Here is a 27,749-nt window from a genome sequence, read left to right on the forward strand (position 1 = left end):
CCTAACCTAGTTATTTTAAGTAAGCATTTAGTTATTTTAAGTAAGCATATTTGGTTAGGAATATCTAACGAAGCAAGAGAGTTTTCGTTAAACATTTTCCCCACGAAGTAAATTCCCCAAAAGTGCTATAACTTCACTGAGCGCGCGGAAGCATTTTACAACAATTCCAACATCCTATCATTTGGGAGAATAACAAAGAAATATGGTTTCTGCTTAGCATCGTAAGAGTAAGATTGTACGTCTATTTCGTCTATTAACTAGTAAAACTCATTGACACTGCAGCTAATTAGAGATAAAGTTTTACTTAACTTTATTAAAATTCCATTTATCGGGATATCAATATGATATTTTGGATTAATGAAATTAACAAGCGATTTGAAATACCGATAATCAACTTTGCAAAAAAACGGGCAAACAGTAGTAAATGCATATATTACTGGTACTGAAAGTTTCAATTCGTCTTACATTTGTTGGTCTGATGCCAGCTTGTAAAACGTGACTTAAATATATCAACTAGATTTGATTTTAATGCGCATGTAAAATTGGACGAACAAGGTTCTCTTAGTCAAACCCTACAAGTACCAAGATCTAAATTACAATGGCGTACTTTTAGATCAGTAGAAAACGTTAATGACAAGTTTAGTTCCACGTTTCATTTTCTAGTTTTGCCGAAAGTTATGATCTTTACTAAAATATATTTCTACATAAAAATATTACAAAGAGAAACTTAACATTCGAATTCTTCTATTTTATCAAAAATATCGTTTAATTTGATGCTGTTCTCTAAAATATATTTTTCTTCATTTCTCAAAGGTTTTGGCGAGCAAATTGTTTTTCTAGCATTTGCGATAGCAAAGTCCAAAAGAGTTTTTCTTTTTTTAACTTTTTTAAAATCATTTATTGATGGATTCTGTTCCATTTTATCACTAAAATTATAACTATTTTTATCATCCTCATTAGTGTCATCATTATTTTGATGATGGTTTAGCGGTGATTCAATATTTCTTCTATCACAGATGATACCATTAGTTTTTGTTTGAAAACTATCCTTGTTTAAAGTTGTGTTAAATGTAGCAGGCAGTTTTCTTTGAACTTTCGAGGAGTTGTGAGAAGAACAAAGTGATTCTGATGAAAGGTAAATACTTGCTTCTAACGATTCAGCTTAAATTATACAAAATAAAAATCTGCTTAAGTTACAAAATAAAAATCTGCTTAAATTACAAAATAAACTTTAATTACAAACAAAGAATATTTAGAAAAGGTAAGAATGAAATATTTAATTTATTACCTGGTTTAGCTAAGCACTTCAGCAAGTTTTGAATTTCTTTGGTTTTTGGTCTAAAAGTTGAAATTTTGGATTTAAATTATTTTTATGTGTTTTTGTACTAGATAAAAGTGGTGAAAGTAAATTATAAGCACGTTGACTTTAATTTGTATATTTTCCAATATGCTAAGATACGAGACTTGGGTGGATGGCCTAAGACAAAAGATTCTTTCGAAATCTTATAGAGTTTCTAAAGACAATCATCATTTTCATCATCATCATCATCATCATCATCATCATCATCATCATCATCATCATCATCATCATCATCATCATCATCATCATCATCATCATCATCATCATCATCATCAAACATTATCATAAATAATTTGAACTTTTTATCATACCTATGATGAATATAATGTAGCACCAATGCGATAATGGTAAATAATATAAGTACCAGGCCAGTTATTCCCATAATAAGAATTTTCCAGCTGATTTTTGCTGTTGCGAAAAAGTTCATGTTCAAGAACATGTTAAATATCCATGTTTCATTCCGCGGTTCAGGATCTAATTTTACTGCCACCGTATAGACGTCAGAATATCCTGGAATCTTGCTAAGAGTAATTTGAATTGTGACATTCTGTACGCGGACAGATGAGAAATTCGAATTTGCGATCAAAAAGAGCTTCCCAGTAGTTCTATCAATTGAAAATACATCGTGAAAATTCAAAAGAGTGAGAAACATTTCGCTGTTTTTTGTAGCCAAACCATTCGAAGAGATTTGCACGATCACTTCACCTACTGGAGAACTTTCTTCATTGCTTGTCTTCAAAGAAAAAAACTGTTTGTTATTACTTTCCACTACAGTTATTGAAATGTAGGCCAGACCGCAAAGCCGTCTTTTAATAAGATGGGCGCAAGCGGTCACTAAAATATGAAATTCCTTTGTCTTTTTAAAGTCTAAAGAAGCATTTGTCATCATCCGTCCTTTGCTATCGACATAAAAATTAGAGTTCAGATATTTCCCCAAGGTGTCGACTTCATAAGTTATTTCAACATTTTTCAGTTTCGAATTGAGTTCAAGTTGAACGATTTGAATTTCTCCTTTTGTTTTTTCCAGCATTTTTCCGTTATAATTGTATTTATCAAATAATGAAAATGAATCTATTGCATTATTTTCGAAGGTAATGAGTACTTGAGCGTTTCTGTCACTCTCTAGACCGCCTACGTCAGCAACAGAAACATTTAACTCGAACTCTTGTTCATCATTAACATAGCTTTCTAAAAAAATTTCATTCTGCTTTAAGCTGAAATAACGCATTGCATTCCCTGATATTATTTTGTATTCTAGTTTATCATTATTCTCCGAGTCCTTATCGGTTGCAGTAAGTCGTAACAACAAAGATCCCGGGGGAGTTTCCAAATTAAGACTGATAGCGTAAGAATATACGAGAAATTCCGGTTTGTTATCATTTTCATCAATGATATCAACTTTCACCTTTAGAAATGAAGTATGTAGACCATCTTGAGCACTAACCAAAACATTATGCTCCTGGAACTTCTCAAAATCAATTTTTTTAGCTGTCACTAAATCACCTGTGGCCTCATTTATTTTAAAAAAGTTTGGTTCATTTGAAAAGTTTATCAGTCCGTACTTAAGATTTGAGTTTAGGTCAAGATCAAATGCTTTTATAGTTCCAACATATGTACCTATTAAAGAATTCTCTGTTATTTTAAATCTCACGCTGGTGTTTAAAAAAAAAGGTGGATTTTTATTTTCAACGTTTTGAGATGGTAAAGTAGTTTTCAAACTAGGTTCAACCTTTATTATCAAATTACAAAAAGAAGATAGAATTGGTACGCCGTTGTCCGAGGCCTCAATTGTGATATTAAATATCTTATCTATAGCTGCATTTAGATATCGAGACAAAAATAGTTTCCCATTGTTGTCAATCGAAAAGACATCGGTGTAATTCCAAAGAGTGTAAAATACTTCACCGTTGTTGTCCAAATCCAAATCAGTTGCGGTAACATGTGCTACCATGCTGCCGACTGGAGTGGACTCTTTTACGTTCACTAATAAACTTTCAAAAGAAAATTGCGGTTTGTTATCATTCATGTCCACTACATTTATTAAAACGTAAGCCAGACCACAAAACCGGTATTTAAGAAGATGGGCACAAGCAGTTACTAAAACATAGAAATCCTTCGTTATTTCAAAGTCTATAGATGCATTAGTTGTCAACCATCCTTCGGTGTCGACGTAGAAGTTGATACTTTTATACTTTCCAAAAGTATTGATTTTGTAAGTCAAAGGAAGATTTTTCAGTTTTGGATTAAGTTTAAGTTCTGCAATAAGCGATTCTTCGCCTGATTTTTCCAACATTCGAACTTTATAAATGAAATCATCCAATAACGAAATAGAGTTAAACCTATCAGCATTAGCACTGATAATGATTTGCGCATCACGTTCACATTTCAGGCCGCCACTGTCAAAAACTGCAACTTTCAAGATGAAGAAATCATCATCATTTATCGAGCACAGTAAAACAACTTTATTGATTTGAACATCAAAACAGTTTAATTCATTGCCAGATGTTATTTGGAAAATCAATTCTCCAGACATATCTTTATCAAACGCTTTCAACGTTAATAATTCACTGCCAATTGACGTCTCATTACCAATATTAGAAACGTATTCGTATTCCCAGAATTCTGGATAATTATCATTTTCATTAATTACAGTTATTTTAACATGTTGGAAAGCCGCATAAAAGCCAGCTTTTACAGTAACTAATACGAAATGCTCATGAAAATCCTCGTAATCGAGTTCGCCTGCAGTATATAATTCTCCAGAGATCTCGTTTATTCTGAAAAACGTTTCCTCTTCATTAACTTCCATTAACCCAAATAAAAGTTTATCTTTTAAATTGAACACAGTTGCTTTGATTTTTGTAACAAAAGTTCCGATAGGTGAATTCTCTGGGACAAAAAGCTCCAAAGAAGAATTCAAAATCAAAATAGGTTGCATATTAACTTGCGAATTATCGCAAATTCCACTACCATTTGGCAAAACCTCAACTAAAATCGTACAAAAACTTGAGCCTAAAATTGGCGCCCCATGATCATAAGCCTCAACAACAATCGTAAATCTATTAATGATGCTTGCATTCAAAAAATCCGCTAAAAATATGTTACCAGTCGTATTATCTATTAAAAACAAATCATTATGGTTAGTCAATCGGTACGATACTACTCCGTTCATTAAAGAGTCTTTATCAGTTGCTAAAACACTAGTTATTATTTCTCTAACCGGAGAATTTTCAAAGACACGGACCGAAACAGTTCCATGTAAAAATTGCGGGTAATTATCGTTGATGTCCGTCACTTTTACTAACACAAATGCTATGCTACACAGCTTTCCGCTTCCAAGATGCGCGCACGCGCTGACTAAGACGTGAAACTCATTCGTTTTCTCAAAATCTATAGACGCGTTGGTCATCAACACTCCTTCGTTGTTAACGTAGAAATGACTATTTTCGTACTTTCCCAAAGAATCAACACCGTACGTTAGTTGTAAATTTTTCACTTTGGAGTTGATCTCTAGCCGGACGACTTCGCGTTCGCCATCAAATGCTTCAGCAAGTGTAGTGTTATAAACCGACTCGTCGAATATTGAAACGGAGCCTCGATGTTGATCTACAAAATGAACCGTTACACGCGCTTCTTTTTCGCACTTTAGATCCCCTCCGTCAAACAGCTCGACAAGCAAAACGAACGTTTGCTCCTCGGTTACAGCGTGCTGCAAAATAACTTCATTTTGTCGCATTCCAAAGGTGTTTCTTGCGTTTCCTGTCGCTATTCGAAAGTTTAACTCGCCAAACTTCCCGGAATCTTTATCAGTTGCATTCAGACTTAACAAGCGAGCGCCGGCAGGCGTATCTAAGCTGACATTCACAGCATAAAAGTACTCCATAAACTCGGGTTTGTTGTCGTTTGCGTCTAGGACAATGATTTTGATATGCTTGAAAGACGTATGCAAACCGTCATGCACGCTAACTAATAGGTTGTGTTCCTTGATCTTCTCAAAGTCAAGTTCATCGGTTGTCACTATGTCTCCTGTCGTTTTGTCTATACCGAAGAAATGTGGTTCGTTCGAGTTTTGAATTACTCCAAAAGTAAGTTTTGCGTTTGGATCAGGATCTGCAGCTGTCATCTTTGTTATCAATGAGCCGATAATAGAGTTTTCTAAAACTTCAAAGCGTGTTTCAGGGTTTAGAAAAGTAGGTGCTTTTGCGTTTTCAGCCATTTTTAGGAGTGTTTCTTTAAGTGAAGTTGATAAAACGTTAACATTTAGTGAACAATAACTGGACAAAGAAGGTAAACCTTGGTCGAAGGCCATCACCGTCATATTATATTCGCTATTGACTGAAGAGTTCAAGCTCCTGGTTAAAAATATGACTCCTGTCAGCTTATCTATTGAAAAGATGTCGCTATACTCTGATAAAGAATAATACAATTCGCCGTTGTTGATCGAATCTCTATCGGTTGCACTTACTTTCGCTATTACATCACCAATTGATGCGTCTTCAAAAATATTTACCGAAAGTCTTTCTTGCTGAAATTGCGGGTAATTATCGTTGATGTCCGTCACTTTTACTAACACAAATGCTATGCTACACAGCTTTCCGCTTCCAAGATGCGCGCACGCGCTGACTAAGACGTGAAACTCATTCGTTTTCTCAAAATCTATAGACGCGTTGGTCATCAACACTCCTTCGTTGTTAACGTAGAAATGACTATTTTCGTACTTTCCCAAAGAATCAACACCGTACGTTAGTTGTAAATTTTTCACTTTGGAGTTGATCTCTAGCCGGACGACTTCGCGTTCGCCATCAAATGCTTCAGCAAGTGTAGTGTTATAAACCGACTCGTCGAATATTGAAACGGAGCCTCGATGTTGATCTACAAAATGAACCGTTACACGCGCTTCTTTTTCGCACTTTAGATCCCCTCCGTCAAACAGCTCGACAAGCAAAACGAACGTTTGCTCCTCGGTTACAGCGTGCTGCAAAATAACTTCATTTTGTCGCATTCCAAAGGTGTTTCTTGCGTTTCCTGTCGCTATTCGAAAGTTTAACTCGCCAAACTTCCCGGAATCTTTATCAGTTGCATTCAGACTTAACAAGCGAGCGCCGGCAGGCGTATCTAAGCTGACATTCACAGCATAAAAGTACTCCATAAACTCGGGTTTGTTGTCGTTTGCGTCTAGGACAATGATTTTGATATGCTTGAAAGACGTATGCAAACCGTCATGCACGCTAACTAATAGGTTGTGTTCCTTGATCTTCTCAAAGTCAAGTTCATCGGTTGTCACTATGTCTCCTGTCGTTTTGTCTATACCGAAGAAATGTGGTTCGTTCGAGTTTTGAATTACTCCAAAAGTAAGTTTTGCGTTTGGATCAGGATCTGCAGCTGTCATCTTTGTTATCAATGAGCCGATAATAGAGTTTTCTAAAACTTCAAAGCGTGTTTCAGGGTTTAGAAAAGTAGGTGCTTTTGCGTTTTCAGCCATTTTTAGGAGTGTTTCTTTAAGTGAAGTTGATAAAACGTTAACATTTAGTGAACAATAACTGGACAAAGAAGGTAAACCTTGGTCGAAGGCCATCACCGTCATATTATATTCGCTATTGACTGAAGAGTTCAAGCTCCTGGTTAAAAATATGACTCCTGTCAGCTTATCTATTGAAAAGATGTCGCTATACTCTGATAAAGAATAATACAATTCGCCGTTGTTGATCGAATCTCTATCGGTTGCACTTACTTTCGCTATTACATCACCAATTGATGCGTCTTCAAAAATATTTACCGAAAGTCTTTCTTGCTGAAATTGCGGGTAATTATCGTTGATGTCCGTCACTTTTACTAACACAAATGCTATGCTACACAGCTTTCCGCTTCCAAGATGCGCGCACGCGCTGACTAAGACGTGAAACTCATTCGTTTTCTCAAAATCTATAGACGCGTTGGTCATCAACACTCCTTCGTTGTTAACGTAGAAATGACTATTTTCGTACTTTCCCAAAGAATCAACACCGTACGTTAGTTGTAAATTTTTCACTTTGGAGTTGATCTCTAGCCGGACGACTTCGCGTTCGCCATCAAATGCTTCAGCAAGTGTAGTGTTATAAACCGACTCGTCGAATATTGAAACGGAGCCTCGATGTTGATCTACAAAATGAACCGTTACACGCGCTTCTTTTTCGCACTTTAGATCCCCTCCGTCAAACAGCTCGACAAGCAAAACGAACGTTTGCTCCTCGGTTACAGCGTGCTGCAAAATAACTTCATTTTGTCGCATTCCAAAGGTGTTTCTTGCGTTTCCTGTCGCTATTCGAAAGTTTAACTCGCCAAACTTCCCGGAATCTTTATCAGTTGCATTCAGACTTAACAAGCGAGCGCCGGCAGGCGTATCTAAGCTGACATTCACAGCATAAAAGTACTCCATAAACTCGGGTTTGTTGTCGTTTGCGTCTAGGACAATGATTTTGATATGCTTGAAAGACGTATGCAAACCGTCATGCACGCTAACTAATAGGTTGTGTTCCTTGATCTTCTCAAAGTCAAGTTCATCGGCTGCCATTATTTCGCCATTGGTTTTGTTTATATTAAAATATGGTTGCTCATCTTCTCTTTTTTCAATATCAAAGGTAAGTTTTGTATTCTCGTCTAAGTCTTCAGCGTCTATATCGGTTACTATACTATTAACTTTTATATTTTCTGGAATCAATAGCCTTGAGGTTGTATTTCTGAACATCGGGATATTATCGTTTTCATCTATAATATGTACGCTAATATCTTTTTCTACTGGTTTCATTTTATTGTCTGGCAGCATGATTTGGATTTTAAGCCTGTATAGCTGCTTTATTTCATAATCAAATTTGCCATTAAAATATATGGACGAGAAGTCGTTTGTTTCTTCTGGTGACAAAGAAAAGTTTTTATCACCATCTTCTAAAAGATAAAAAAAGTATTTGAACAAAACATTTTTTTATGGAAAATAAACTTTGTCAGGCTATTTCAGAAAAAAATAACTTTAGAAAATAACTCTTTCTAGACATCATGTGCCACAATTTTTATCCAGGATAGCTCAGAGATGTTCAATTGGATTGAGATCTGGAATTTGTGCAGGCCATTCAAGTAACTCAATTTGCTTTTGGATAAAAACTCTTTTGCTTTCTTTGACCGTATGTTTAGGGTAATTACTTTTCATTGAAGTTTTAACACTCCTTCGGGAATCGTTAAATTTTGGCAACGCAAGTTAATTATCGTTGATTAATTTTTTGCTATATAAAATCGTGATTAAATTTGCTTTTAGAATAATTTTGTAAAAGTATTTATCAAAAATAAACTTTGTCAGGTTTTTCTGACAAAGTTTACTCTTCACATGTTTTGTTCGGATACTTATTTCTCTGACTGTAAACTCGATAAACTTGATAATGACTTTAAAAAATTGAGTTTAATTTTGACCCTCTTCGAGAAGCGTAGTTGATTTTCAGATTTTAGCCTTCTGTTAATATTAATAATAAAAGTAATAATAAAATAAAGTGAATGAAAATAATAATAAAAATAATAACTATAATAATAGTAATGATAATAATTAAAATACAATTAATGAAAATAGTGATAAAGTTAATGATGATAATGATAATGATAATAATGATGATCACAATGATGATAATGATGAGAATGATGATCATGATTATGATCATCATGATCATCATGATAATTATGATGATGATCATGATGATAATAAACACTCTATGAGACAACTTTAATTGTTATTATTATTCTTGGTTACTTCAGTGTTTGTTTTAATCTTCAAATTTTAAAATTCACTTTTTTTTTTCTTACCTGAGGTAATTGATAACTTGAATTTCTGAGTGCTGTTCTTTGATTTTACGAATGCGATAGCTAATACGGGATTAGCCTTGACGTTCTCAGAAATATATACTACGGAATTTGATATTGTCAATAACGGTCTTGGATCTGCAAAAAAATATTTGTTTAAATGAAGCTAATCGTGTATGTCAACGTAGGAGAAGTGGGGGCATAACAGCCTCCGTAACGTTTAGATTAATGGAGTATGAAAATAAAAACGGCATCTGTTTTTTTAACAGTGTATTTCGATAAACACATCATTAAGCTTTAAATTGCTGCAATTAAGAAAAAAAAAAAATGGTTTTTGAAAATGTTATAACACAAAAGTTAGACTTAGTGAAAAAAATGGTTGTGCCCCTATAGTGAGGCACAACCGCACCCTAAAATATATACATATATATATATATATATATATATATATATATATATATATATATATATATATATATATATATATATATATATATATATATATATTAAATATATATAAATATATATATATATATATATATATTTCCGAAAAAAAATGTCGGATATATATATATATACATATATATGTATATATATATATATAAATATATATATATATAAATATATATATATATATGTATTTCTGAAAAAAAATGTCGGATATATATCGTCAGCTCGGAATACAAGTGTCGTATTCGACATTTTTGAAAAAAATGACTTATATATGCGAACTATCTATTTTTTGTGGACTTATTTTAGAAAAAATTATCCGATAGCTCAATTAAATTTTTTTCCAATATAGTTCAGTAGATCATTTGTCGTAAATGAACTATTTATACGAGACGCTCGAGGTACATTTGTTGTAGTTAGCGTAGACCAATAGTAGCCTTCTATTTGCTCACGTGACTTTAGATTTAACTACGTATATTCCGTTCATTTGTTTAGTTTTAACATGTGTTTTTTGTAAATAAAAAGTGATACATCCCATTTGTTTTTTTTTCTTTGAATTGAATCGAAATGTTCAGTAAATAAAAATTATTACTCGTAATTAAAAGAACTAAACAGTATTTATAAATATATCGTTTGTTTGTAAAGATAAGTAACAAATATGGAATATTTCATAACAAATTTGGAGTATTTTATGGCTTCTGATGCTGATAATCCGATACCAACAGTATTGGAGCTAAACCAGCAAATGGAGGAAGAAACTCCCGGATATGTAGCGGAAGGTCCTACTTATTCATCTTTTTCTACTATAATTTCTCCTAGCAATGAAAAGCAAATATATAATACTTGTGTACAAAGATTTCATTACAATACGTCTTGTGTTCAAATAATTTTAAAGAGATCATTATTTTTACATTCTAAATAAGCTCTTGAAATTTCTTTCATTATTACCTTTTATTTATTTTTACATCAACTGTATTTATGCATTGTTTTTTTTATAATACTCTAAGTTACTTTTTTAATAACAATAATTTTTCTATTTTTAAAAAGCAGTTTGATAAATAGTTTCCAATACAATAGATTTACAGCCCTCCTACCTTATTCAAGTTACTGTCATCTATTGAAAAAACTTCTGGAGTAGAATTGAAAGTCATACAAATGTACAAAGCTGACATCAAAAACTTCAAACTTGCTTCAAAGTCTTTATATTTCCATAAAGTGCCTTTTGCAAAGGTAAAACTAATGTGTCATGAAAAACATCTACCTTTTCATATTAAATTAAAAAAATCGTTCTTTGGTCAGTTAATTGAAGAAAGATTGGTAAAAGGTACCCCTCAGAGAAAAAATAAGCAGAAAGGTAAAGTTCTGAAAGAATTTCCTCCATTAAAAAATGATTCAACACGTTTTTTGCTCTCAGATAAAAAAATTAAATGACCTTGAGTCAAATATTTTGTTGCCGATGATCTTGAATTTTATAATACTCTTTTTAAGTCACAAAGCCTGAACAATTAAATATATCACTTTGTAAAATGTTTTAATAAACATTCTATATATTTATTTCTTTATTATAAAAAAAAGGTACAATAATGAAAAATGTTTGTTTTTTATATTTAAGGTTTAACTTTTTTATATCATTTTTCACAGACAAATTAAAAGATATGTGTGATAAATTAGTTATTTTATCTTTAATTATTCAAAAATAAATAATGTTAACAAAAATTGCTTAATGTAAAAAAAGAAAAAATTGTGAATATTTAGTTATTTATAAATTGAGTAAGTGAAACCTTACATCATACTCAATTTGTCAATAAGTATATTTGTATAAGAAGCTTATTAATTTTTATATAAGAAGCTTGAAGATTGAAAACTGTATATTTCTGTATATAATGTCGATAAATTGGTTACCGGGAATGAATTAAAGAAAAAAAATGCGAGAGACAGTCAAACTAAAATTATATTAATGCTATAAGTCATTGTTAGTTACAACATAAGTAATTTAACTTTAATTCACCTACTATCAAATTAATTGCATCTATGACAATTGTATTCCGACAAAATGTTCTGATTTCGAAATACATTTGTCGTATTTGAAAAATCGTGCTCAAAGTTACAGGGGAAGTTTTTTTTTGTTTGTTTTTTTGACAATTTAAACAAAAACTTATATTGATTTTAGTCAACTTTGTTAAATTTCAACTTGTAATTAAATTTACATAAAGAGTTTTTGTACTTTAAACTTTAAATGCAAAATTCTCAATTTAAACACAGTGTCGTATACGACACTTGTATTCCGAGCTGACGATATGCATATATATATATACATACATACATATATATATATATATATATATATATATATATATATATATATATATATATATATATATATATATATATATTTCCGACATTTCAAAACAATACTCTTTCTATTTAAGTTTTTACATGAAGCATTCAAGTGTGACGATTGTGATTATTGTAACAATTATCTAACGATGACAAATATCAAAAGTACGCGGTTGTGCCTCCTGTGCGTCTATGCGGTTCTGCCCCAGAGGACAGTTTTTAGAAAAAAAGCAGTTTCATAGGTTGCTCATTAAGTTATGTCGATTTCAAAAACGGTTTTTACTTGATGAAATAATGCTGATTACAAATATGTTTAACACTAAAATCAAATATTGCTTAATCCTCAAAAAAAAAGCCCTGGAAAAATATGATGTAAATATAATATTTTTATCAAAATAAACATTATTATGTACAACTTTCCAGAAACGCAACAGGCGTTCTTTTTGACATAATCGAAATGAAGGAAACTGATTTACCGACGCATGGAATGCTTTTTGCTATATTAGGTAACATTTTTCAAAGGGAATTGTTGAAAAACGGTTATGCCTCCATATGCGGTTATGCCCCCACTTCCCCTACTAATTTTATTTACTAGAATGACGGTCAACGAGACGAGAAATGTTTTTGTTAGTTATTTAAAATTGTTCTAAATGATGTCCTAGTTGACAATTTATGATAATTAGCATTAACAATTGTCATTAAAATGACAAAAAGTTGTTTTCAAGAAGTTTGATGTATTAACATTGCTAAATATGACTTTCAAAAGTTCTAAAACAATCAACTCATTTGCAATTCATTCATACCCATATAGTGGGTACACTTCCTTCAATATTCAACTTGCCACTAAGCGTTACTCTTAAACGTGCACGTAAAACTCTTTGGCGTTCAAAATTTCATTTCTAACTGCTATTTTTCATTCGATTTTCCGATTTAAAAGTGTTTTACGAATCAGCGACTTGTAAAATCATTTAAAAGTTAAGCGGATACTTATCAAGTTTTATTTTTAACACTAAAATGCGTCTCTTTCACTAGTGGGAGGTATACCTAAATCTAACGAATACGGACTGTTTCTGATTCATTAAACCGCTTTATTTCATGGTTTTGGTATATTTATTAGAACTAATATTTGACGGAGTGAAAATCTTTGCTTTTATGAAGCTTTAACTTGTGGGTGTGGGTAATATATCCACACCCATTAATATATATATATATATATATATATATATATATATATATATATATATATATATATATATATATATATATATATATATATATACACCCACAAATTTTACCTGAAGCTTCTATATAACTAAATACTGTTTCTTCTCTCTCCTTCCCTCTCTCCATAACACATTGATAAAAACCATCGTAAGTTTCATCAACAGGAGTCAGTGAGAGAATAGAGGTACGCGAGTGTTTGCTTTCTAGTATCACCTGAAACAATATAAAAAGATATTACTACTTTAACTGTATTTCCCTCTTTCCATCTTTTTTGCTCATCCTCGTCGACTATAAGAGTTAATATTAGTAAATGAAAAAAATTGTTAATTTTGAACTTTTAAAGAAATGAATTAAATGATAATAACAAGAAAGTACGAAAAATTTTGTTCGCATTAAAATCGATTTAAAAAAGATACAATCAACCGAATCAGCTGACGTGACATACCTGGTCATCTTTAATCCATTTAAAGTCGCTCAGTAACCCTCGCAAGTGAGAACAAGAATATGAATAGTTAGTAAAAACTTGAGCTTTAATATGCACTCCTATCATACTCGTTGTTATTTTGGCGTTTTGTGAAAGTACATCAAATGTTCCATGTGACGCTGAAATATTTATACAAAATTATTTAAGGATTATGTTCTAAAAACATAAGCGAATCTAAGTGAAGAATTTTTTATTAGCTGGAAGTAAATTTGTTTTAATGTGCTATTCGTTATAAATATAATTGTTTGCAAAAAAAATTTACAAAAATCAAGGGGGGGGGGGGCACTACGAAGAAATAATTGGAGTTTAGGGACTTAAACCATTACTTTGATTTTAAAACTCAGGAAGAACACTGATATAGATTTACTATAGTCACCTATGCAGCTCCCCCTTTTTGAGAAATATTTTATGAAATTAGTTAATAACAATTAAATATTAATATTTTAAGTTTCTAATAATAACCTACCATGCAATATTAGTGAGAATGTAGATAACCTCTTTACACAAACAATTTTCTTTTCGTTGCATTTAAGCATCAACTGGAGCGTCATTCCTGCTTCAAGCCAGATCATATTTGTATAACTTATTGCTCGCTGATCTCCAATTAAAATAAATTTGTCATCCAATTTTACAAACAATTCGCATCTATGACATAAAATATTTTCACTTCGCATAAAAGTTGTTTAAACTTTAGTTTAAGTTAAATGTTAACATATGTAAATACTGTATTCGTATTTTTATGTATTTTTTAGTAGAATCTATATATTTGTATTAAAGTAACAAAGTTTTGAAATAAAGAAAGTCAAGACATTAAAAAAAAAAAAGATTTTTTTTTTGCTTAAGTCTACCTCTCCTTGAATTCAATGTCCAAATTGAGAGTGATTAAATAGTGACCATTCTCCTGCACATAAAATACACTGCTATCATTTTTAAAACCTAAACTATTTTCAAAAAATGGAAGAGTGGTGACAACCCATGGTCCAATTATAGCTGCGATATTGTCAATCTGTATGATTTCATCATGCAAAATTTGGGCCAAAAAACCATCTGTTTGTGATAATTCCTTTAGGGGCATCAAAACGAGGTCAATAGTTTGTTGACTTTCGTTGAGCTTCAAATCACTTGTATTTTCGGGAGTTAATTTAAGTATTTCGATTGTATCTTCGTGCGTATGACCAAAAACAAAAGTTTTTTTACCACGAAGAAATCCTTCGAAAAGTTTTGATTTCTCGCCATTAACTCTTTTTAAAAATATTTCTACAAGATCAAAAGTATGTTTATTTGACTCGATTATTAGCAGCGATATAACGGGTTCGATGAACAAGGACTTTGACGCATTTCTTTCATCAGACGTCTTCTTGTAAAGATGTTGAAAAGGAATTAACAACATTTGTTCTAAGGAATACTGAAATATCAAACTTGGTTTATCTCTAACCATGTAAAAAACTGACAGCTCACTTTTAAGTTTTAGCTTCGTATTTGAACTTTGAAATTTGACAGCTTCAAAACTGGGATTCCGATCTTCTCCATCATCGAACTTAAATCTCAAATAGTCTCCGATAATTTTCAAAGCAGCCAGAGACGAACTGAAACGAAAATTTTTTCATGTAAGTTTTTGTTATTTAAATCTTTAACATGGAAATATTTTATAAAAGTTTTTTTATTGTCTAAGTCTTTAATAACTATAGAAACGAAGTATTCAACAAGAAAAATGCAACAAATACTAAAATCTAATTTCAACAATAAAGAAACTCAGCAATAAAGGAACACAACAACAAAGAAGAATAAGAAACACAACAACAACAACGAAAAGAAAATTGTTAACAAAAATAAAAACAGTTGCACATTTTCACATTTGATTATTATTTACAAAAAATAAGCAACAACTTAGTCTTATAAAAAATAACTCAGTCTTACTTTTGGGAACTTTCAACAATATACGGCTGTTGAGGAGCTGGGCTCAGCATTTCGACCATTGACCACACTGCTCTGGTACATATCACCATCTCGCCTATCTGCTCGCCGCGGACTAACAGTTGAACAGTTTCACCAATCGTTAAGTTAATAACACCGTGCGCTTTCAATATGATGGAGCTTTTTCTGTGACGAGTTACTTTTTTTGAAATAAAAAGTAAGCTTGTTCGTGGTCTCACGCGAAAGCAAAGCACAAACTCACCAATCACATTTTTTAGGTGGACGCTGATATCATACATCATAAACATAGATCTTTCTACTAGCATATACGGACCGAAAAATGTTGTTGAATCTGATTTAAAACTTCCCCCTTCTTCCGAAAATTGAATGTTTTCGATTGCCTCGATGTTGTTGGGGAAGATAAAAACTTTATCGGTTTGTTCGATAGTCTTGAATCTCACGCTGGTGGATTGGACTTCAGAAAACAAAACTATTGATACGTGGAAATCTCTTAACTTCCTGATGTACTTATTATAAGCTGACGGTTTAGAAACCACCTCAAAGTATAATCGGTCATCCACTGATAGTTCCATAAAACCACTCACGACAACTGTTGTAAATCCGTCCTTATTATGCTCTTTTATGTTTAATGGTAATGTTGTAAATAAACCGAGTTTCAGGTTGGCGATGTTATTTTTAAAAACATATGCTTCAATAACCACAAGGTCAACATCGATAGCCTTGTATATCAAAAGAAAACTGAGAGAGACAAAAAATACCCCTGAACTACGAACTAGCAGAACACTTTTCTTGCAAGTCAAACTTGCGGATGTTATTTCCCAAAGACTATTCGGCGACGGTTTATTTGCCATAAAATAATCAGATTTTTCTATGTGCATCAGAAAGTAAATTTCGAATTTAATGTCATCCAGCAAATGGACACCTAGTGTGCAGTTGATCATCAGCTCAAGTTCATCGCCGGATTTTTGTCGTGATAGTTCCAATATCCACAGTTCTAACGATTCAGTTGTTATAGAAGCTCTTGAGTCCGCTATCAAATGCTTCTCTTGATCGAAGCGTTTTTGAAAAACGCCAATATGAACTTGTTGATTACCGTCTTGCTTAACGGTGGTTTTTACCAGAGCATTAACCACTAATAAATATACTCCAATAGTTGGCACAACATACTTGTTTCCATTTTTAGATAGAAACTTACTCATTGTGTTATTGGTATTACTATAAAGACCATTTAGAGGTATCCATTTGTTCTGACACAAGGATTCTACTTTTTGTTCGTTTTTTTTCACATATCCAAAGAACGCTGCAACATCTCTTTTAATGGGTGTTAGCGAGAAATAGCTGGAATTCCTTATTGAAAACCGGCTTTTACATTTTATAGTAACCGATAAAGGAGAGTTCTTACGCAACTGTAGTATGCTATTTAACGTAAACCGGTTCGTTTTTGTGTGAAGCGACTTAAAGGAACCACTCAACCCATTTGATAATCCTTGTTCGGATCTCTCCGTTTCCGAGACAGAATGGAAGATAATATCTACCTCACCAAAATCCATAGAAATATCAATTTGAAGTGTCATCAAAAAGACTCCAAAATCTTTAACGATTAACTTAGGTTCTTGATTTAGATGAGAAATTAAAAAACCAGACTGCTCAAAGTAGTACGGAGGAACTTGAACACTGTTTTCTAAATAATTAAACTTCAAAAAATGATTGTGCGATAATGTAGTTTTTAGAAATGCTTTTTGTGGTATCCGCACCGAAATTCCTTTTAGTATTTGAGTTGTTTCGCCAAGTCGGGTTATGCTATATACACCACCGCTCAGCAATTGCATATTTTCATACTGAAACTTGATGACATCATTTGCTTGAAGTAGCAAGGTCTTATGGGTAACGATAGTGTCAATTGTATCAATTTCAATGATGATACTTTCTAAAACCTCGGTGTTCAATTTCAACAAAAAATGGCTGTTTGTTTTCATTTTAAATACGACGTTTAAGGATACGCTGTATATGCCTGATGTCGGTATCACAATTATTTGCACATCAGTAAAAGCTGAAATTGTTAATATTTTATCGAATGAAAATAGTTAAAATATTGAATATATAATTATACATATCGAATATAAATATATTACGAATGTAAATAAGTACGTAGTATATTTATATTTATGCATATTGCATATACATTTATGCATATATAGTATATTTTTGTCGCATTGCACCTAAACTATTTTCTCATTTTGACACAACATTTATCTGCAACTCTTACGTTTCAAAGTTTTAAAAATGATTTATTTCAAATTTTCTCAAACTTTTTGCACTTGCAACATTTTTTACCTGAGATAATATTTTCTTTACTCCGGTGACACAAACTAGAAATATGAATTTTAACGTTTGATTAACAATTTTATAAAAAAATCCCTAAAGAATGCTGAAAAAAATGAATGCCGACAAAAATGTTTGAGTCTATTTGAGATAGTGGCCTAGTCTCAAAATATATGTAATAATTTCTGTAAAACGTTCAATACAAATTATGCTCATTTCAATTAAAGTTTATGAAACGAATTTCTTTTTCTTTTTTTTTTTTCAATTTCATTTGCCATTAAAGTCTGAGCGTTCTTTACATTTTTTAACTTAAACATTTTTTAACTTAACCCTTTATGGGCCCTTGTTGCCATATGGCAACAAAAGAAAAATGAAAGTGTACCTCAAAACCTGATCGTTAATAATTCCCCATATAAGACCAAAGCTGCCAAAATGACAACAATTGTTTTTAGGAAATAACTGATATCAGGAAAAAAAAGTTTGAACTTTTTTTCTTAGGCCCTTAAGTTTTCTGAAAATATTGACATACTTTTTTTAAAAAGTATATTTTTTAATTTGGTCAATAAAGGGTTAAATACACTTTGAGAAACCCTGTCACTGAAAACAAAAAAATTCTTTCGGCAATACCTGTTAAACTATTGTAAAAGTTGAAATCTTTTGAGAAAACATCGTTTATTCTGAATTTTTTTTTTAAATCCATTATCTTTGGCGAAGGAACAGGTACTGAGAATGATGGATTACTATTAATATCGCCAACAAATTGCAACCCAACAGATGAACCAATCATTACATTTAATCTGAATTCATTTATAATTGAAATTATTAGTTTTTCCCCTCTGTTAAATCTTGAAAAACATCCCAAACTTAAAGTTTGAGTGGTGTTTTGTGCCAACAACTTTTGTGATTTGCAGAAGGTTTTGGTAAAATACAATTTATTGTGCCATATTGCTTCCACAAGGTTCGCTTCTTGTGTTTTAACTATTACATTTCCGGTTAAAAAGTATATGCCATCTTTTGGAATCGTAATACTTCCATTTGCATAGATTTCATTATTATAAAAAGGTAATTCACTGCTTGTTACCCACGTGCTTAGAGTGAATTTCTTATATAACGTAGGTGTTGGTATCAAAATATCCTCCAATATTTGAGCACTAAATCCAGTTAATTCATTACCTATAATACACACATACACTTATATGTGCGCCTATAAACTAACTTTTACACAAATAATTTTAGAAATATCAGGTGATTGAATTAATTAAAAAATAAATATAAATAAACTAAAATTACCACGAATCGAAAAACGTATCGTAAGCAAATGCAAGACTAAGATAAATATCATTTCCCCAACTTTCATTGAAAATTATTTTGTTTTAAGCACTAAAAGTGATGAGATAACAGGACAAATGATTGTAAAAGTATTTAATACAAAAATGCATCAATTACACTTCAGACACCTGACAATTGTTAAAACGTCATTCATGGAGTAATAAACAGAAAGACTATTTTTGTAAATTCTACTAATAGTTGTTTAGTCGAGCAAAGGTATTTTAAATTAATAGATATCCTGTTCAAAGCTTTCTATTAATTTGAAATAGCCTTGATTTTCTTTCAAGCGTTGGAACATCATGCTCTGTAAAGGTCGTTATACCATCGTAAGTTGAGTTAGTTAGAATATCGATAGTTTTTTCCAGTTATACAGTAAACTTAATATGATGAGTCAGTGACTTCAATTAAGTATTTGATAAAAAAAAGGTTAATGTTGTCAAGAAAACTATTTATAAAAGTTTACAAAACCTAAGAAAAGTTTAACAAAACTACTGTTGAAGATATCTGAGTACGATGAAGATACTGAATTGCAAGCATAATTAGATCATTCGATCGTCCCTATTAGTTCTTCAACTAAATAACAACTTAACACAGAAACCAATCGAAATCTTGAAAAATAAATCATGAAGCAGCCAAAAATGAAACAAAATAAAAAAATATGAACGTTAAACGTGATTTATCCTTAAAAAGCTAATTGCGTAATTCGTAGATTCAGCTTACAGGGTAAGAAAACTCCATGAGTGATGAATTAAAATAAATTATTTAAATTTTTTAATATGAACTTTATTTTTACATATTTGGACATTGAATTAATTTTATTAAAATTAATATCGACGTTATCGCACCACTTGGTCACAATTTTTCTATTTGCACGTCGAAAAGGTTTACGATTTTGTCTATTTATAGAAGATGCTTAATGATTTTAACATATTTATAATAAATAAATAAAGGGATCAGAAGAATGAGAATAAAATAAAAATACGATTACGAAATATACCTTAAATATTTAAAATTCGACCATTAATTTCTAAAAGAAATAAATCCCTGTGCGGAATCATTTGCCATGCTTTCTATCAGAACTTGCTAGGCTGAACTATAAACTTACTATAACGTACCTCACATCGAGAACTAAAACAAGTGAAGAACAAAATGAAAAGTCATTATATAATAATTAGTGTAACGTCCGCCTCGTATTTAAAAAAAAATTAGGACTTTGAGAACTCTTTTGATTTGAATAATAAGTAAGAATTTTCGTACTCTTTTTTGGTTTGCTGATTTAGAAAATATTAACTTCACCGATTTAAATCAAAAATGAGACGAACATCATCGAAATTTATTAAATAGTAAAACTATGTTTACATTCTAGTTTATTGGTGCGGTACAAACAACAACACCGGCACCGCTTCTGGCATCTGGCATAGGGTTCAATAACTGCCATTCACCATTATCTGGATCATACACTTCGACTGACTCAAGAAAACGCTCTCCATCGTAACCCCCTAAACACAAAAGAACTGCGTTTTAAAATAACGAAAGAACTGCTTTTAAAATAACAGGCTACGATTTAACAAGTTTTAAAATCGTTTGCCATAGAAAAAAAAATTATTTTTCAAGCAAATAAAAATTAATCTTGCTTCTGAACAACCCTTAAAGATATTTTGAAACACACACCAAATGCAAATAGTTTGTTTCGAACAACTGCAACAGAAAGTGCACTCCTGTGTTCATTCATAGATGAAATATTGGTCCACCGATCTTCATAAGGACAGTATCTTTCAACGCTATTCAACTGTGCAACTCCATTATATCCTCCGACTGCATAAACGTGACTATAAATTCAAAAATATTTTTAACTTAAGAAAAACTACTTATTCTTTTTTTTCAAAAAAAATTAAGGTTTTGTGCAAATTAAATTATGTGGCCACCCATTCATTGTGGTCACACCAGCTCCACTCCTAGGTGTGTTTAGAGGAGCAAGAAATTTCCAGCTAAAGTCTCCACTTGTGTAACTCTCAACTGTCTGGAGGCGATTTTCAGAATCAAAGCCACCAACAGCATATATTACACCATCCAGCACAGCAGCACCAACTCCTGTATAAAGAGATTTTAGCATTGAATTGCGAGTTATTTCATAAGAAAAAGAGGAAGTCCTCAAAGATCGTAGATTTTAATCATAAAAAATATAATCATAAAAAAATGAGACCATCCATAAAAGCCCAATTATTTATGATTACAAACTTTTTTTTACCTATACGCGGAGTGTTCATTGAAACAGCTGGTTCCCAAAGATTTTTCTCTATATTATATTTCTCTACAGTATTCAAATGAATCATTCCATCACTACCACCAAATGCATATATAACATCATCAACAGCAGCCACACCTAAGCGATGGCGTGATGAATTGAGGGATGCAATGCTTTTCCATTCTTTTGTGTATGGATCATAGCACTCGACACTATTAGAGTCAGATTTTCCTTGTAAAGAATTTGTACGACCTCCAACCATATAAACCAAACCACCTTTATTTAAAATTGAGTTAATAAAACCAGATTAAGTAAACAAAAGACTTCAAACTAGGATCTTTTCCTATTTGAAAATGAAGAAGAAAGACTGAGAAGAAAGACTGAGAACTAACCAACAGACACACAGCCAGCTCCACTTTTTGGAGAGTTCATATCACCAAGCTTAAACCATGTTTCGGTATCAGGATTAAAATAACCAAATGATGAAAAAGACTTTCTGTTATAACCTCCCATAAAAAAAACAACAGTGTTACCAACAGGTTTTCTCTTTGTGACAGTGATTTTCTTGAGATCAATATCCTAAAAAGTATAAATCATAACTTAAAAAAAAAACAGCTGGATGAACTTAAATGAAGCTCATGTATTTAGTGTGTATAATTTATTATACAATTTATTGAAACTAATAACTTAAAAAATAAAAAAAAGACAGTTAACAGTAAAAAAAAAAAAAAAGGGAAGTTAAACATAGACTGCTTAAGCAAATGAAAAATATTCGGAAGAGCCCTTTTCAAAATTCTCTATGTTAAAATTGGATATAAAATTATTGAATAATAATTAAGTATCAGCCTTTAGTTTTTTGGTTTTTAACGAATAGAAAAAATTTATAATATCAGTCATTTGGAATATATTGAATTTGAATTAATTTATATAAAGACCCCAAGAAAAGAAGCTGTTAACTTAGATGTTTGTAAAAAATGAGTTTGAATCTCTGTAAGTGTGAATAAAACATTTTTGCTTTAGTGTTTTTGTAATAGAATATAACTATTTTTAATTCTAGTTCTTAAATATTTGTCTCAGCAAGTGTTTAAGAGTTCTCTGAATTGGTAGAAAACCAGAGAAATATTTAGAAATATCACAAAACTTTGTCATGTTTTTGAAGATAACAAATGTTGCATTGTGACAGATGTGTAGAATTTCTTTAATTTTTTATAATATCACATTTGAACATTGGACTCTAAATGATTATTTTTTATATTTAGTGTTTTCAGAAAATTCTCAGTGTACTCTAGAGTGTATTACTATTAGTACAGGAGATTTTTCCTTTTTGAGTACATACAGCAACCTGCACTTGAAATAAAGAAAAAAAAAAGATTAAAAAAAAGGTATAAGAAATTTACTAAACTTGTTTTATCAAGTTAAATTTAGAAAAAATCCTGCCTTTTGCCAAATATATCAACAAAAATGGCTTTCTATTTAAGAAAATTGTAATTTGAGAGTACATTGTGTGACAAAGGAAGTTAACCAAGCATATTTCTATATCAGTGTGAAAACAAAGAAGGTAGAAAAAGCAAGGAAATTTGTTTGGCATTGATCAAGGCCAGTTGCTTAATGGCTTTCATCAATACTTTACAACTTCAACCCAAGATATCTCACCATATTATTTGGAGTGACCCAGGTCATTTGTATATGGACTCCAACAGGAATTTTTCATAAGTAGAAAAAAAAACTAACTAATGCCAATTAATACGGCAAGTGGATCTATATATAAATTTCATGATGATGGCTAATACAAAAACTAAACCAAACATGACAATGATGGCTGATAAGTTTTTTAACATTAACATTAAGTTTTTTAACATTAACATTAAAAAACTAGGCCAGCATCTAAACCTTGTACACAAACATGAATGAAAACATAAATGAAAATAAGGTAAATTTTTAGAAGGAACTTGATGGATAAGAGTTGAAGAATTCGACTTTATCTTGACAGCCCAGGAAAGAAATGGACCTAAAGAAATAATAATGTGAAGCATTATCTTTCAAATCAATTTTGATTTTTTAGAGAAAGAGACAATAAAGAAATAATTGCAGCCAAGTGATATTCAAAAAATATTATCCCACCTGGATGAGACAAAAATCCATTTAAAACCTCATCTAGGTAGAGTATCAAAAAAAATCAATTTTTCTTAAATACATGCTTTGATAACACTTATTATTGTGTTACTTTACATATAAAAAATATTAAACTTTTTTACTTAAATAAAAACAACTAGAAATTAGTATGTTTTAGCAATTTTGTTTCTTCTTCACTTATTCTGTAGATGGTGGAAACATGTTAACTACATTTTTTTTTATAGAAAACTATTTTATTTTAACTAACTTGCCTACAAACTATTTAATGTTACTAAACGTAGTGTAAACTTGTTGTAAATTTAGCTTGTTTACTGCACCACAAAGGATCATTACATTGTATATAACAGTCAAATAAAAAATAACACGCCAAAATACAAAAATCTAAATATCTCAGAATACCTTCAATGTAATTTAACAACTTTTTGGCTTAGGTTCTTCATATATTTAGACATAAAAAGCTATAAGATTCCAGAAAAATAATTGCAATTCCTCATGCTATTTTGTTTCAACCTTTCGAGTGCTTGCGCAAGATACTTGATTACAGCTGTAAAACTTGTTTTTATAACAAGTTTTAAATAACAAATAAATTTATGAATAAAGATTTTTATTACACCAAAAACTTTACAGTTTTAAATGCATAAAGAGTTCTATCTTAATAAACTTCACAAAACTTGATTTATTTTAAAAGGGTGTAAGAAGTCAGTTACTACTTATTATACTTTGCTAAAAACCAAAAAAACAAATCCCAATGCTTAATATAATGCTTTAATATAATGCTTTACAATTGAAATATTAAGACTCGTTATTAAGCTCATTTCTTAAAATCTTTGAGAACATTAGCATTCAGTAAACATTTTATTTAAACTTAAAAGTATTTCATACAGCTTACAAATTTAGTCTTTGTTTCATGTGAAAGCCGGAATAACTCTTCAAGTGAAAAACCTAACACGAGGAGTTTAAATTATTCATGATTCTTCAACGAAATAGTTATGACCACTTTTATCTTATGCAAATATTTTTTTTAATCAATAAAAAAATTTTTTATCTCATAAAACAATTTTTAAAATTTAGAAATAATTTATTTATTTTGGGAACTAAAGGTTTAAGTTTTTTGACTTTAGTATAAATGTCACTTATTCTAAAAGTCTGATAAATATGTTTACAGATAAAGAAATGACCATAATTACATGCACACAAAAACTTGTACCAATCAGAACCTTGTGATTTTATTTATTAATAAAAAAAACTATTATAGAGATCAGACTAAATAATACAAAAGACAAACTTAGAGTTTATTTCAACAATTGTTATCTTTTCAAGCTATAAAGATGTAAAGCTAGTGAGAGGGTATTATGAAAGCTAATCTTATAAGAGTTTTAAAGTCTAAATTAATGAGGCATTAATTTTTTTTGAAACCAAATACTTTTTTGAACATTTTAGTAACATATTTTAAGTCTTTCCCTAAAAATAAATATTGAAAAAACACCTTATTAGCAAACTTAAAGAAGTACATTAGAATAGAAATTTCAATGTGAATAAACTTTTTTTTTTGTACTTGCTACCTATTCAGGTAGCTAGTATAAAGCTAGTTCTATTTTAAAAAAATTTCTATACTAAATTCATCAATTATATTTAAATTTACAAATAATTAAGCATCTGGATGGTACTATAAGAGAAAATATATAGATAGTATATCATACCGCAAACAGTGAATATTTTTGTAACAACCTATATTAAAAGTTTGATAAATAATTCATATTAACCATAAAAAAAAACTGATAAATGTTTTAAATAAATTTCATAAAACTAAATACATTTTTCTAAATAATCATTTTTCTGTATAAAACATAGACCTCTTAGAAAAAAACTCTAAAAAACGTAACTTATACAGATTATATCCTACTTTTTTACCCTTTGGAAAGTTTATTAGAAACTTCAGGAAGAGAGGATTTTTTTCTAAAATTAATAAAGATTTTATTCAATTTATATATATTATAAACTTACATTTAAAGCATTATAAAGCAAATCCATAGAAAATTTATCTTCAATGATAAGGTCATTTGATTCTAGTTGATCAGCTAAAAAGCTTTTTGGTATAAATTGAAACCTAACCAAAGACAACAGAGATTTCATATCTTTCTTGCGCAGAAGAAAGTTTTTTGAAACCCATCTGATGACTGCATTGAACACCTTAAAAACGTTAACATGATTCTAATAAATGGCTATTTAATGAAGATTGCAGCAGGAAAATTATAAACAATGCATAATATAAAAATAAATTTGTGTGTATTTATATCAATGACATAACTAAAAAAAAAAAAAGCAATACATATCTATTTACATATCTGAAATGCAGTGTTAATATTACAAACTTAATAAGAGTTTTGGTATTTTTTTGGTATTAAAATCAATAACTATTATTAGTTGTTTATATTAAAATCAATTATGTCCAATTAAAGCACTACACTAAGACAAATGACAAAATAATTTACTATAAATGTTTAGTTAAATTAACAAATAACAATTTATATATGGCATTTTGCATATATACAATCTAAAAACATTTTAAACAGATAAATATTAAAATGCTTTGATAAACTGACCTCAGTTTCAGAGCGCACACACAGTTCATCTTGATTGAGAAACCATTTCACCTGCTCTAAGGAAAGATTTAAAAATTCTTCTTCTCTTACAACATCACTGAAATGCCAATCACAATACAACTTTGCTTTTGATTTTAACTTTAAGCAACCATATAATTCAGCAAATGAATATATTCCCAATGAGTTGGAAGGATGAAGTTGACTTTCAAGAAACTCACAACACTTTTCTTGGATTAAATTTACCTGAAAGATGGTTGCAACTTGAAGTAAAGTTTGTACATTTCGTTGTGTAATATTTATTTTTGAAGTGTAAATAAAATCTATTATACATTCAACAGAGTCAGGGTCTAAATCTTTTATAGTAATAATATTCTCTCGAGTCTCCACAACGTCATGAGTAAACATTGAGTGAAAATAAGGGATTGAAGAAGCAAGAAGGATTTTATGAGCATAAATCACTTTTTTTCCGACAAACAAGGTAATGTCACAAAGAAACTTAGTTTTTTGTAAAAATGCTAATTTTGAAAACACATGCTTGTAGTGTTGCTCTGAAATATCAAAACACATTTCCACATTTTCAGCAGACATTTTGTAAAGTACATAATCGAAAAGTAACAATTGTTATAATGCAATAATAACTGCTATCTCTTTATAACTTTTTACTTTTGTTTTAATATTGTTTAAAATTTTTGTATATATTATATTCATTACAGTCTTTTCAGATAGTGCACAGAAGCTCAAAATAAAGATAATACGATAAAAACTTATCAAGCTAGTAAGCGCATGCAATATGAGTGGCGGGGGTATTCTTCGTAGTAAATTTCCAAGTTGGTAATTTCGACTTAAAATCTGAGTCAATGTAACCTGTGATTTCGAAAATTTTCAAAATATTTTTCCAAGTGTTTCAAACTTTTTAAAAGAATTTAGAAGTACAGTAGTCAATGTTATAAACGTGTTACGCTCGTGATTTACGCAGTTTCTAGCGTAAAAACAAAAAAATCGATTTCATAAAACTTTTTTGGCGTAACTTACGCTGGAAGCATCGTAAGTCACGCTCAAAACTGTACGACAAAAAGTCCAGCATTAGTTCAAATTTTTGTCGTAATGATATGGCGCTGTGCAATATCTATATGTTTTTTTTTTGTTTTGATTAAGTATTAGAAGGTAAGTGGCGTCCTCTAACTTTTTTAACAGAAGATAATACTAATAAAACAAAGTTTATTCTTTGCCATTTGAGATTTAAGGTAAAAGTATAATTGGTTTATATTATATTATTTTTAATGAAAAATAAAAATATTTTAAGACTTAGAAATTGTCTATTTTTAACTACCAATTTTGAATTCCCAATAAGTTTGACGACATCAGGCGGTGGCATTAAATTATTCCAGTATTTCCCAAAGCAGGGCCCAAGCCAATCAAGGGAGGGGGAGGGGGCAAAATTTGAAGTAAAATTTTGAATGAAAGTATGGGGGCTCTCATTTCAGTGAATTAAATTTTTGAATATTGAAA

At 30.6% G+C, this 27,749-nt stretch overlaps 2 protein-coding genes and 1 long non-coding RNA gene across 8 annotated transcripts; 1 reads left to right on the forward strand and 2 right to left on the reverse strand.

Annotated features, from left to right (window-relative positions):
- Nucleotides 1-675: 675 nt before the first annotated feature.
- LOC145192604 (protocadherin-23-like) lies at nt 676-19,943 on the reverse strand. Its single transcript, XM_090090263.1, has 11 exons — nt 19,221-19,943; nt 18,558-19,103; nt 15,591-17,658; nt 14,522-15,259; nt 14,140-14,318; nt 13,635-13,792; nt 13,261-13,402; nt 9,182-9,316; nt 1,672-8,281; nt 1,289-1,338; nt 676-1,161 (listed from the first exon to the last, which is right to left on the reverse strand). Exons 1-11 carry the CDS (start codon nt 19,285-19,287, stop codon nt 728-730), a joined length of 11,127 nt encoding a protein of 3,708 aa, XP_089946389.1. The 5' UTR covers nt 19,288-19,943; the 3' UTR covers nt 676-727.
- Nucleotides 19,944-20,324: 381 nt separating this feature from the next.
- On the forward strand, nt 20,325-21,130 carry LOC149894629 (uncharacterized). The gene is made up of 2 exons (XR_016453324.1): nt 20,325-20,500; nt 20,626-21,130. It is a non-coding gene; the product is annotated as an uncharacterized LOC149894629 (long non-coding RNA).
- On the reverse strand, nt 20,579-27,303 carry LOC145192377 (kelch-like ECH-associated protein 1). 6 transcript variants are annotated; one of them, XM_090090284.1, is made up of 9 exons: nt 26,241-27,232; nt 25,642-25,827; nt 25,338-25,365; nt 24,527-24,579; nt 21,897-22,083; nt 21,508-21,780; nt 21,185-21,350; nt 20,931-21,088; nt 20,579-20,758 (listed from the first exon to the last, which is right to left on the reverse strand). In XM_090090284.1, the coding sequence occupies exons 1-9, from the start codon at nt 26,826-26,828 to the stop codon at nt 20,622-20,624; spliced, it is 1,776 nt and encodes a 591-aa protein (XP_089946410.1). In that variant the 5' UTR covers nt 26,829-27,232; the 3' UTR covers nt 20,579-20,621. The 6 variants fall into 6 exon arrangements, 3 of the variants coding, with proteins under 3 accessions (XP_089946410.1, XP_089946418.1, XP_089946438.1); XR_016453320.1 differs by lacking the exons at nt 21,185-21,350; nt 21,508-21,780; XM_090090292.1 differs by lacking the exons at nt 24,527-24,579; nt 25,338-25,365 and having other exon boundaries at nt 26,241-27,303.
- Nucleotides 27,304-27,749: the final 446 nt, after the last annotated feature.

Source organism: Hydra viridissima, unplaced genomic scaffold, assembly GCF_058129835.1.
Source record: "Hydra viridissima isolate aposymbiotic clone 2 unplaced genomic scaffold, HvirCarnegie_v1 scaffold_1, whole genome shotgun sequence".
Taxonomy (NCBI): Eukaryota; Metazoa; Cnidaria; class Hydrozoa; order Anthoathecata; family Hydridae; genus Hydra; species Hydra viridissima.

What these genes read in the sequence shown, in the direction of transcription:
- LOC145192604 (XM_090090263.1), bottom strand. Translation starts at nt 19,287, where the DNA reads ATGAAAGTTGGGGAAATGATATTTATCTTAGTCTTGCATTTGCTTACG. An exon ending in GACATTGAATTCAAGGAGAG is followed by an intron (nt 14,319 to 14,521) that starts GTAGACTTAAGC and finishes TTTATGTCATAG; the next exon opens with ATGCGAATTGTTTGTAAAAT. An exon ending in AATGGATTAAAGATGACCAG is followed by an intron (nt 13,403 to 13,634) that starts GTATGTCACGTC and finishes ATATTGTTTCAG; the next exon opens with GTGATACTAGAAAGCAAACA.
- LOC145192377 (XM_090090284.1), bottom strand. Translation starts at nt 26,828, where the DNA reads ATGTCTGCTGAAAATGTGGAAATGTGTTTTGATATTTCAGAGCAACAC. An exon ending in TGCTTTATAATGCTTTAAAT is followed by an intron (nt 25,366 to 25,641) that starts GTAAGTTTATAA and finishes CTTTTAATATAG; the next exon opens with GTTGTTACAAAAATATTCAC. An exon ending in AAACAAACTATTTGCATTTG is followed by an intron (nt 20,759 to 20,930) that starts GTGTGTGTTTCA and finishes TTTTGTGTTTAG; the next exon opens with GGGGTTACGATGGAGAGCGT.